General features: G+C 45.1%; 1 protein-coding gene across 8 annotated transcripts in view; it reads right to left on the minus strand.

The window, feature by feature from the left end:
- LOC135507776 (pericentriolar material 1 protein-like) overlaps nt 1-12,493 on the minus strand; it is a 39,502-nt gene that overhangs the window by 16,553 nt on the left and 10,456 nt on the right. For 6 of the 8 annotated variants that reach the window (XM_064927420.1, XM_064927423.1, XM_064927421.1 and 3 more), the window contains exons 11-20: nt 9,325-9,525; nt 8,823-8,986; nt 8,493-8,722; nt 7,381-7,511; nt 7,123-7,252; nt 6,758-6,937; nt 6,311-6,489; nt 5,940-6,125; nt 2,489-2,756; nt 237-382 (exon numbers count right to left, since the gene is read on the minus strand). In XM_064927420.1, coding sequence (XP_064783492.1) covers nt 237-382; nt 2,489-2,756; nt 5,940-6,125; nt 6,311-6,489; nt 6,758-6,937; nt 7,123-7,252; nt 7,381-7,511; nt 8,493-8,722; nt 8,823-8,986; nt 9,325-9,525 — 1,815 coding nt within the window. The remainder of the gene's footprint in view (nt 1-236; nt 383-2,488; nt 2,757-5,939; nt 6,126-6,310; nt 6,490-6,757; nt 6,938-7,122; nt 7,253-7,380; nt 7,512-8,492; nt 8,723-8,822; nt 8,987-9,324; nt 9,526-12,493) is intronic. The other 2 variants (XM_064927424.1, XM_064927419.1) reach the window with 1 other exon arrangement.

Consider the following 12,493-nt stretch of genomic DNA (forward strand, 5'->3'; position numbering starts at 1 on the left):
ACAGTATATAGCTAAAATATGGTGCAATGTTTGTTGTACATTATATGTGCAAATGGGTCCTGTGTGGCTCAGGTGGTAGAGCACGGCGCTTGCAACGTTAGAATTGTGAGTTTGATTCCCACGGTTGGACCAGTACGAAAAAGTATGCACACACACTACTAAGTCACTCTGCTAAATGACAAAAATGAAAATAAACCAATAGATTCTAGTTGATTTTTTTTGCATCTTTGTTCTACCTTTCGGCGTTGTTCTGCTGCCAGGCCAGCTGTGTGTAACACTGGCTGAGCTGATGCATGACCAGGTGGACCTGGGGGGAGGACAGGTTGTTGGGCAGCGCATTGTACGGTCCTGTCAGCAGGGTCTGGAGCATGTAGGACAACATCTGGAGAGGGGGTAGGGGAGAACAGGTAGGGACAGGGAAAACAGGTAGAAGAGTGAGAGATGTAGAAAGTGTGTGTAGAGAGAAAGTTTGAAAGAGATAGAAGAGAACAAAATGGTATTCATGAACCTGTCTGTCATTTGGTTTCCCCATACAGGTTCTGACACCCAGTCAAATAGGATCTCAAGCCAACGGCTGATTTCTATAAAAGGAATAGCAGTGTTTGCATTTCCATCAGGACGACGCACGCTGAATAAATTCAAATTCAACACCATGCTCTATAGGTTAAGTGTCACCGTCACCGTGCTCTATCAATGACAATGCGGCGAAAATCCATTTAGGCACCTCTAACACAAGACTGGCATGAGTAATACATTTCTTTATTAACTTACTTTAAATCGACCTTAGTGAAATGTAATAGACATTGAACAGAAAGGAAAGCGAGCAGAAATGCCAAACATTATTTGGCGGTGTGCCTAAAGCCTTAGGTTTCTGCTACCTTTTCTGTAGGTTGGGTGAAACAGATGTCCTGACTCAAAATCAGATAAGCTTTGCAATAAATAACTTCAGCCGGACCCCCCTCTCACACACAGAGGGGAGAGAAGGGAGCTGGTGGGGGGGAATAGTAAATCAAGGAGAGAACATCCCTCTCCAATGTTTACACAGGAATGTGCCTTTGTCTACACAGACATTTCCCACCGAAACGCTAACACGTTCTAAAACAAATACTGGAACAATATTTCTATCATACAACGTGGGGAATGGGCAGATGTGACCTAAAAGACCACTAATGTCATTTGGTTGTTATTTTGTGATGTCATAAAAAAAATAATCACGGAACTACTGTAACTTGAAATGTATCAGTGTTGGAAAGTGTACCCAATTGTCATACTTGAGTAAAAGGAAAAATTAATAGAAAATTACTAAAGTAAAAGTCAACCAGTAAATACTACTTGAGGAAAAAGTCTAAAAGTATTTGGTTTAAAATATACTACTAAAATATACTTAAATTCCCTATATTACGCAAACCAGACGGCACCATTTTGTTGTTTTGTTTTACTTACGGAGAGCCAGAGGTACATTCCAACATAATTTACAAACAAAGCACGTGTTCATGACAAACCAAGACATTTACACGTAAATACATTCATGATGACTTTACTCCAAACGGGTGGCGGTTCGTGTGCAAAGTATATGATTATTGTGAGAGTAGTTACTAAACGTACCAAAGTATAATGTCCCCCTTCCCGTTGTAACAAGCCACCATATTGTCAGTCCACTCGGGACCCTTTGCTAATGTATTAAGTGTGTATGTTTATCCTGTGTTACCATTTAGTTAGCTAGTAAATAATTAAACTATTTTGTGTAGCACTGAATCATAAGTAAGGCTGGGGGTTTTGCAGATGCAAGAGGTTACAACTGTTCAGAATGATATGATAGAAGGTTATCATTAATACGTTGACCGTTTATGAATGTGATTGGTAAAGACCCTTAAAGTTTAATTTGGGAGATGGTAACTCATTCAAGAACCGCTCTCTTGGTGCCCCAATTCCTAATGAGTTAATTGTTAATGAGAATTTAAATTGGGTAACAATTAAACAGTTCGATAAATAACAGTCATCAGATTAATGAAAGTAAAGTCACGACACAGACCAGGCGTGAATACACAATATTTGAAATACTTGAGGTGTACTTTATTTGGCTTAGCTGGTCATGTACAATGGAAACAAACTCCTCATGTCAGGCAAGCTAAATAAACCTCAAATACCTCCTTTGGTTCGGTGAATTCAGACATGGTTCAATACGTATTCCAAACATTTGAAATACTTGGAGGCACTTAATTTAGCTTGGAAGATACAAAGAAAACAATGGAATAGTCTGAATTGCACGCAAATCCCTCAAGCCAGACAAGCTAAAATCAATACATTCCAAAAGGTTTGACATGCGAGGTACCCTTGATATAGCTTCGCTTGTCAGGTACATAGAAATCAAACTCCTCATGCCAGCTTGCCTCATATCTGACAAGCTAAATCAGGCACGCCTTAACCATGTCAAATGTTTTAGATAAGCCTATGTATTGGTGTGATGTGACTGAACTGCTATACCAACCTGCTGGTCCTGCAGTAGGGTCTGACACATGCTGGTGCTGAAGTCCAGCTGCCTCTGTAGTGTGCCCACCTGCTCCTGCCAGTGGTGTGATGCTAACGCAGACCCAGTGCCAGAACCCTCCTTGAAGGACAGCTCAGCCGCCCAACGCAGGTTCTCCTGGCGCCTCGCACCCGCGATGCCGCCATGGGCTTGGGACTGTTGTTGTTTTGCTCGAGAGGGTCGTCCACTAGCTACAGATGCAAATTGTTGGGGCGGCTTCAGAACGTTGCTGGAGAAAGAAGGGGGAGAGTGATATATTTGTATTATTGGGTGTCAAACGAGTTGTGGGTGCTGCTGTGAATGCATGACCCAATTTTCCCTCAGAACTTTCATGATGCCAAGATTCAAGATTTATTAGTCTTATAAAAACAGGCAACGTATGGTCAACATCATCCAACAAAGTGCTTACTTGCAGGTTCCTTCTCAACAATGCAACAATAAGAAAATACCAACCAAGTAAATGGAAGAACAATACCGTATGTAACCATATATCAATAAAAACCTATGGGGTGGAACAAAAGCCTGCACACCCAGTATCCCTCTAGGACTGGAGTTGGGTTAGGATTAACCCTAACCCCTCATAACTACTACAACTGGTTAATCAAATAAAATATTATTTGTCACATGCGCCGAATAAAACAGGTACAGTGACATTACTTAGTTACAAGCCCTTAACCAACAATGCAGTTAAGAAGGGATGGGGGGGGGCAATGCAAATAGTCTGGGTAACTGTTCAGGAGTCTTATGGCTTGGGGGGGTAGAAGCCTCTTGGACCGAGCCTTGACGCTCCGGTACCGCTTGCCTTGCGGTAGCAGAGAGAACAGTTTATGACTATATGCCTGGAGTCTGACCAATTTTTAGGGCCTGTTAAGGGAATTTTTATCAATGATGACTAATTATGTATACATTTCAATCAGGACTGATTAGTCCAAATGCTATTATGTACTGTACATATGAATTTTCTCTTGCTCCCATTCCCAATTGTATATAATATAGTCACGAGTTTAGAACAGTGCCTTGGTACAAATGGATGAACTCTCTCTAGACTGTCTAGAATGCTATCTACACTGACTGACTGACCTTGGCTACAGGCGAGGAGGGAAGGCTTGAGAACTATAGGGCCTCTCTACCGGTGTCATGAAGAGATAGAACATTTAGAAAGCGCTGACGTCATTTTCAGTTTATAACCTGTGGAAAAATGTGTATATACCAGCACTCTCTTGAATTAAACGCTGTTACCTGACTTTTAAGACCGGGGCTCTGTCCAGTCTTATAAAATATATATAGGGTCTTACATACCCTTAAATGCATTGACAGAGTATTTAATTCTGATTGGGAAACAATACAGAGGAATTTAGAATTCCTTCAACAGGGCCTTCCTATGACACCGCCTGGTATAGACGTCATGGATGGCAGGAAGCTTGGCCCCGGTGATATACTGGGCTGTTCACACTACCCTCTGTAGTGCCTTGCGGTCGGAGGCCGAGCAGTTGCCATACCAGGCAGTGATGCAACCTGTCCGGATGCTCTAGAACTCTGAGGACCCATGCCAAATCTCCTGAGGGGGAATAGGTTTTGTCATGCCCTCTTCACGACTGTCTTGGTGTGCTTGGAGCATGTTAGTTTGTTGGTGATGGGGACGCCAAGAAACTTGAAGCTCTCAACCTGCAGCCCTGTCGACGGGAATGTGGGCGTGCTCGGTCCTCCTTTTCCTGTAGTCCACAATCATCTCCTTTGTCTTGATCACGTTGAGGGAGAGGTTGTTGTCCTTGTACCACACGGTCAGGTCTCTGACCTCCTCCCTATAGGCTGTCTCATCATTGTCGGTGATCAGGCTTACCACTGTTGTGTCATCAGCAAACTTAATGGTGTTGTAGTCGTGCCTGGCCGTGCTGTCACGTTTGAACAGGGAGTACAGGAGGGGACTGAGCACACACCCAAAGGGCCCCCATTTTGAGGATCAGCGTGGTGGATGCGTTGTTAAAAACCATTATCACCTGGGGGCGGCCCATCAGGAGGTCCAGCTTTGAGGGCACTCTGGTGTTAAACGCTGAGCTGTAGTCAATGAATAGCATTCTCACATAGGTGTTCTTTTTGTCCAGGTGGGAAAGGGCAGTGTGAAGTGCAATAGAGATTTGCGGATCTGTTGGTGCTTTATGCAAATTGGAGTGAGTCTAGGGTTTCTGGAATAATAGTGTTGATGATGTGAATCATGACCAGCCTTTCAAAGCATTTCATGGCTACAGATGTGAGTCATTTAGGAAGGTTACCTTCGTGTTCTTGGGCACAGGGACTATGGTGGTCTCCTTAAAACCTGTCGGTTTTACTCGGACAGGGAGAGGTTGAAAATGTCAGTGAAAACACTTGCCAGCTCGTCAGCACATGGTTCCTGCATTAATTTGATCTTGTAAGCAGGAATCAGGAGGGTAGAATTATGGTCAGATTTGCCAAATTGAGGTGCGAGGGAGAGCTTTGTACACCTCTGTGTGGAGTAAAGGTGGTCTAGAATGTTTTTCCCCTCTGGTTGCACATTTTACATGCTGATAGAAATTAGGTAAAACTGATTTAAGTTTCCCTGCATTAAAGTCCCCGGCCACTAGGAGTGCATCCTCTGGATGAGCATTTTCCTGTTTGCTTATGGTGGTGTACAGCTCATTGAGTGCGGTTTTAGTGCCAACATCGGTCTGTGGTGGTATGTAGACAGCTATGATAAATACAGATGAAAACTCTTTAGGTAGATAGTGTGTTCTACAGCTTATCATGAGATACTCTACCTCAGGCGAGCAAAACCTTCCTTAGATATCATGCACCAGCTGTTGTTTACATATATGCATAGGCCCCCGCCCCGTGTCTTACCAGAGGCTGCTGTTCTATCCTGCCGATAGTGTATTACCCGTCAGCTGTATGTTCTTAATTGTAGTCGTTCAGCCACGACTTCGTGAAACACAAGACATTACAGATTTTAATGTTGAAAAAGTCTAGCGTCGGAACAGTTAGGTCTACAAAACTACCCTAACTATGGAAAGATGTGACTCTTACGATGGGTTTCTCCATTTTTGCTATACAAGTGTCACGGGACTCGTCTGAAGGTAACCCATGCAAACAAATAGAAGTATGGAGGTAGTTTAGTAGCAACAAAAATAAGGGGTTAAATATGTGTCCAAAAATAACAAAAAACATTTCCTGATCTTTCTTAAAAATCTCCTAACTGTATATCTTTTTTTATTACCCAAAGTGGTCCTAAAATTCTAAATCAAATAGCTAAATGAGCCATGGTATGACCATCTTAAAACAATTCCATATGTAGCCTAGTCCCCTCCCACGGCTTAGACTTTTAGAGGTTAAGACTATTGTGCCCTGTATCTTTATCCTGAATAAAAAAAATGGGTATCCTTGTATGAATTTCACAGACCTGCCCAGCGTCTTCCTATTGCTGTAGGATCTCTGCTTCCTAGTGGAGTAGAGATGCAGGTCATCACTGGAGCTTGACTCTGCTCCGTCCTCTTCTTCCTCCTCCTCCTCCTCAGCACCCATCTCAGAGGGGTAGCCGTCCTCGTCTAGCTGACAGGGGGTGGAGCCGCCCCACGTGGCCATGGTCCTGAGGAGGAGGGAAACAAGTAAATTTAGGCCCCATTCAGAGACTAAACCGATCTCTCAAGGCACGTCATGCAGATATGAAAGCACACAATGGCTAAAAGCGTCATTATACTTGTGAAATATTCTGAATGTTGCAGATACATCATGGAACTCCCCCAGATTATTTAGGGGTAACGCTTCGCCCACCTCTCGTCCCTGCTAAGTGGCTGTAAGGCGGCGTGTCCCTCTGGGTCCTCCATCTTGTAGGGAGAGTCGCTGAGGCCGCTCCTCCTCTGGTGCTCGGCCATCAGGGATTCCAGGTGCTTCCTCCGCTGGCGCAGCTCCTCCCGCAGGATCTGGTGGCGCCGCATCTCACACCACAGCTGCTGGAGAACCACGAAGGTAAATGAGCCGTGTCATTTTCATGGTTACATCAGCAAAATAACCCACACTACTATACAGCCCCCTGACATCCAGCCATGGCTAACTCGGTTACGCTAACCCTTACCAGTTAACCCCCAAGAAAAGCCTTGAGCGGGTGATACAAGTGTTCCATTTGATTTTGGTAAGCAAGCACTTTAAGTCTGTGGGATGAGCATACTATCCTTCATGTTACAGTAAACTGACCCTGTCAAATCAAAATAACGAACCCACCTCGTTGTCGGTGACAGACGCATTAGTAGCGGCCTGGGCTGTGGGTTTGAGCACAGCGGTGGCAGCAGGAGAAGCGTTGGCTTTGGGGGCTGCAGCCGGAGCAGGGGCCGGGGTGGAAGTTGCAGCTGGGGGCTTCCTCATCAGAGCCTGTTGGCTCACTGTGCTGCTGGACACTGACGACTGGAGAGAAGATGGGAGGGAGAGTGTGTGTGTGTGAGAGGTTGCCTCAAATAATACCCCATTACCGATATAGAACACTACGGTTAAGAGGGTTCAGAAAGACTCCAAAGCCTTTCAACACAATCAATCAGGAAATGGCGGTGTGTGCTCAGTTCTCAGTGTGTGTGCGTGCGTGCACGTGTTACCTGCAGATCGGGGCAAGCCCACTGCAGGTCCTGGATCTTGTCCTGGATCTCCATCAGCCGCTGGCGTTCCTCGTGAAGCTGCTGCAACTCCTGCTGCTGCTGACAAAGCTTCTCCTCATACAGCTTCTCCCTGAGACATATACAAAATATTTTAGATTCACAAACAGAATCACCAGCTGTGTAATTCACATGCTTAAAAGCACTCACTTAGATATAGACACGGGTACTTTCATACACTTATTATGGTTAGTCTCCTACCTGGCCTTGTCTGTGAGGGTGAGGTCTCTGGGGCTCTTGCCTGTGGAGGAGGAGCCAGCAGCAGCACCTCTGGTGTTGTTGGGCTGCTGGTGGAGACCCTCGTCGGCTGTAGTGGCATCTGTATCGTCACTCTGGGAGGCAGGAAGTCACACGGTTACTATTCCATAAAGCTATCGCCCATAAATGACTCAAATTCCAGCTCTATTTTCTTGGACTGCAAAAGGGTCCTCTTCCACTCTGAACTGTCTAGACCACTCAGCTGCACCATGGTCATTGTAGATTCTACAGCATGTGTTCTATTTTGTATTATTGGCTTATATGTGTGTGTTGATATGTTTCTACTCCATTTTCTGCTTTTGCATTTTTTTTTTTATACTGAATGTTATCAGATCTTCAACCAAAACCTAATATGAGATAGAGAACAAATAACAATGACATACTAATTTAATTTATTTCATAAACAAAGTTATCAAACACCCAATGCCTGTGTGAAAAAGTTACTGTCCCCTTGCACTCAATAACAGGTTGTGCCTTCAGCTGCAAAGACTGCAACCAAACGCTTCCTGCAGTCGAGCAGTCTCATCACTGTGGACGAATTCTGGCACACTCTTCCATGCAGAACTGCTTTAACTTAGCAACATTTGTGGGTTTTCAAGCATGAACTGCTCGTTTCAAGCCCTGCACTTCATCTTCCAGACAGATGGCCTGACAGTTCCATGTAGAATTCTCTGATACAGAACAGAATTCATGGTTCCTTCCATTAAGGCAAGTCATCCAGTTCTTGAGGCTGCAAAGTATTCCTAAACCATCACACTACCACCACCATGCTTGACCGATGGTATAAGGTTCTTACTTTGGAATGCAATGTTTGGCTTGCGCCAGGAATAAATGGGACCCATATCATCCAAAAAGTTATACTTTTGAATCATCTGCCCATAGAACATACTTCCAATAGTCTTGATGATCATCCAGGTGCTTTTTGGCAAACTTGAGTCAACTTTTTGGAAGAGATTGGTCCCATTATTGACTTGCACTATGGGGCCTACAATTTATTTCAGATTCTATATCTCTCTCATATGCTAGGTTTCTCTGTTTCTAGTCAGTCCTCTCACCTGCACCATGGCCACCAGCTCCTGGAGCTGCCGTAGTTTCTGCTTGGCGGTCTGCAGCCTGTGGACTTTGTGGGCGAAGTCCGCGTCCTCGTTCTCCAGGCTGCTCCTTCTGCTCGACCCCGAGCCATCGCTGTCCCGGGCCCCGGCCCCCCGCACCTCCTCTTCATCCTCCAGGGCATCGTCATCATCGTCATCCTTGACCTGGTTGTAGGGGCGGTTGTACTGGCACTCTGGTGGAGACAGAAACAATGAGGGTTAGTGAGATGAGTGGATTGTGTGTGTGTGTATACAGGTTGCACACATGTAATGTGCATATGTGTGTCACGCTACCTATGGCTGATGGGATGTTAAGGCTGCGAAGGTTGGCTGCTGCAGAGCGGTTGTTGATTTCACACTCGTTGAACCTCCCGTCAACGTGGTTGTTGGTGTTGCCGCCTCCTCGGCCGTTGGTCAGACTGTTCATTTCTGTCCAGTTCCCAGAATGCTGTGGGTTTCTGACCAGGGGAAAGAAAGATGGAGAAAAGGGACCAGGTCTCAATTTCACTCCCCGGCGTGATTTGCCCACAGGGAATTATATTATCTAAACCTTTAACATTTCTTATCCAGGAAAGTTATTGAGAACAAACTAGATTTTAAATTAACCTGGTAATTTGGGGTACATGAAAGGAACAGATATGCTTGGCTCGAAACACACCCGTTACTGTCCGTGGTTGTTGGTTCGAATCCCAGATCTGTGATGCTTAGAATCAGAATTGGACATGGTCCACTAATAAACAGATCTAATGAGAAATAATAACGACTGCACCCTACTCCATCCGTGTCCTTCAAGTACCTGATGTTGGTGATGGGGGGCCGGCGGTTCTCCTGCTCCGAGTCGAACATGGTCTCCAGCATGGAGCCGTCCTCCTCAGTCTCCTCCTCTTCCTCCTTCACGTTCTCGTTGACTGTGTCCACCATCATGTCTGATGTCTGCTCGTAGTACTGCACCAGCTCACGCAGCTCGTTCAGACGCTTGTGCACCTCCTTCAGCTTGCTGTGGTGGGTGGGGGGGGGGAGAGAGAGACTTAGGCCTGATTCCGTTTTAAAATGTCTCCACCTCAAGGACTTAAAAGCACCGTAAGTGAGACCTCAAGCAGTCTATTCCTTTTGAGTCACATTTCAGAGAGTGTGGAGGAATGAATGGGGAAACATGGAATGGGGGAAACAGACTAAGGTTGATACATGGACAACTGATTCAATGAAGGAGAGACACTTGACTAATTGGATCTATTGTTCATTCACCAGATGATTGAATGAATAAGAGGGATAAGGGTGATGGATGGTAGAGCTTGTCTGAAGGAACAGTACAGCATGGATCTTCAGCTGCCGGTACCAGAGAGATACAAAGGGTGCATGCTAATAGACTGAGTTGGTTCCCTCTACTCGTCTCCTTTGCTTCATCGGCAATGGGTTGTATTCATTAAGTCCAGGTAGTCCAATAGAAAATTGAACACTGGTCACTGGAATAATGTTTACATACCGTTTTAATCATTCCATATATTGTATTTGAGTCAATGCCATCCTATTCAACTATTGCTGAATATATACTATTCTATAGACACACTAAATATTCTATCCACAAACTCAGCAAAAAAAAATAAACGTCCCTTTTTCAGGACCCTGTCTTTCAAAGACGATTCGTAAAAATCCAAACATTGTAAAGGGTTTAAACACTGTTTCCCATGCTTGTTCAATGAACCATAAACAATTAATGGACATGCACCTGTGGAACGGTCATTAAGACACTAACAGCTTACAGACGGTAGGCAATTAAGGTCAGTTATGAAAATGTAGGACACTAAAGAGGCCCTTCTACTGACTCTGAAAAACACCAAAAGAAAGATGCCCAGGGTCCCTGCTCATCTGCGTGAATGTGCCTTAGGCATGTTGCAAGGAGGCATGAGGACTGCAGTTGTGGCCAGGGCAATAAATTGCAATGTCCGTACTGTGAGACGCTTAAGACAGCACTACAGAGAGACAGGTTGGACAGCTGATCGTTCTCGCAGTGACAGACCATGTGTAACAACACCTGCACAGGATCGGTACATCTGAACATCACACCTGCGGGACAGGTACAGGACAGCAAAAACAACTGCCCGAGTTACACCAGGAACGCACAATCCCTCCATGTTCTGCCATGGCCAGCGAAGTGCCCGGATCTCAATCCCATTGAGCATGTCTGGTACCTGTTGGATTGGAGGGTGAGGGCTAGGGCCATTCCCCCCCAGAAATGTCCGGGAACTTGCAGGTGCCTTGGTGGAAGAGTGGGGTAACATCTCATAGCAACAACTGGCAAATCTGGTGCAGTCCATGAGGAGGCGATGCACTGCAGTACTTAATGCAGCTCGTGGCCACACCAAATACTGACTGTTATTTTTGATTTTGACCCTCCCCCCTTTGTTCAGGGACACATTATTCCATTTCTGTTAGTCACATGTCTGTGGAACATGTTCAGTTTATGTCTCAGTTGTTGAATCTTGTTATGTCCATACAAATATTTACACATGTTAAGTTGGCTGAAAATAGTGAGGACTTGTATTTGGCTGAGTTTACTATCCATGTCTATACATCCCATCCAGTGCATTCGGAAAGTATTCAAACCACTTGACGTGTTCCACATTTTGATCAATTACAGCCTTAGTGTAAAATGTACTAAATACAAAAATGTACTCAAACACACAATACCCCATAAAGACAGAAAACAGAAATACCTTATTTACATAAGTATTCAGACATTTTGCTATGACTCGAAATTGAGTTCAGGTGCATCCTGTTTACATTGATCATCCTTGAGATGTTTCTACAACTTGGGAGTCCACCGGTTGTAAATTCAATTGATTGGACATGATTTGGAAAGGCACACACCGGTCTATATAAGGTCCCACAGTCGACAGTGCATGTCAGAGCAAAAACCAAGCCACGAGGTCGAAGGAATTGTCTGTAGAGCTCCGAGAGAGGATTACGTCGAGGCACAGATCTGGGGAAAGGGTACCAAAAAATGTCTGCAGCATTGAAGGTCCCCATGAACACAGTGGCCATCATTCCTAAATGGAAAAGTTGTAAACCATCAAGACTCTTCCTAAAGCTGGCCGCTCGGCCAAACTGAGCAATCGGGGCAGAAGGGCCTTGGTCAGGGAGGTGACAAAGAACCCGATGGTTATTCTGAAAAAGCTCCAGAGTTCCTCTGAGATGGGAGAACATTTCAGAAGGACAACCATCTTGGCAGCAATCCACCAATCAGGCCTTTATGGTTGAGTGGCCAGACAGAAGCCGCCACTCAGTAAAAGGAACACGACAGCCGCTTGGAGTACACACAAAATGCACCTCAAGGACTGACTATGAGAAACAAACTTCTCTGGTCTGATGAAACCAAGATTCAACTCTTTGGCCTGAAAGCCAAGCGTCACATCTGGAAGAAACCTGGCACAATCACTATGGAGAAGCATGGTGGTGGCAGCATCATGCTGTGGGGATGTTTTTCAGCAGCAGGGACTGGGGGACTAGTCAGGGTTGAGGGAAAGATTAACGGAGCAAAGCACAGAGCGATCCTTGATGAAAACCTGCTCCAGAGCACACAGGACCTCGGACTGGGGTGAACGTTCACCTTTCAACAGGACAACGACCCTAAGCACACAGCCAAGACAACGCAGGAGTGGCTTCAGGACAAGTCTCTGAATGTTCTTGAGTGGCCCAGCCAATGCCCGGACTTGAACCCGCTCCAACATCTCTGGCAAGACCTGAAAATAGCTGTGCAGAGACGCTCCCTATCCAATCTGACAGAGCTTGAAAAGATCTGCCGAGAAGAACGCGAGTAACTCCCCAACTACAGGTGTGCCAAGCTTGTAGCATCATACCCAAGCAGACTTGAGGCTGTAATTGCTGCCAAAGGTGCTTCAACAAAGTACTGAGTAAAGGGTCTGAATATGATATATTTCTGTTTATTTTTAATACATTTGCAAAAA

The sequence above is a fragment of the Oncorhynchus masou genome, chromosome 21 (assembly GCF_036934945.1).
Source record: "Oncorhynchus masou masou isolate Uvic2021 chromosome 21, UVic_Omas_1.1, whole genome shotgun sequence".
Taxonomy (NCBI): Eukaryota; Metazoa; Chordata; class Actinopteri; order Salmoniformes; family Salmonidae; genus Oncorhynchus; species Oncorhynchus masou.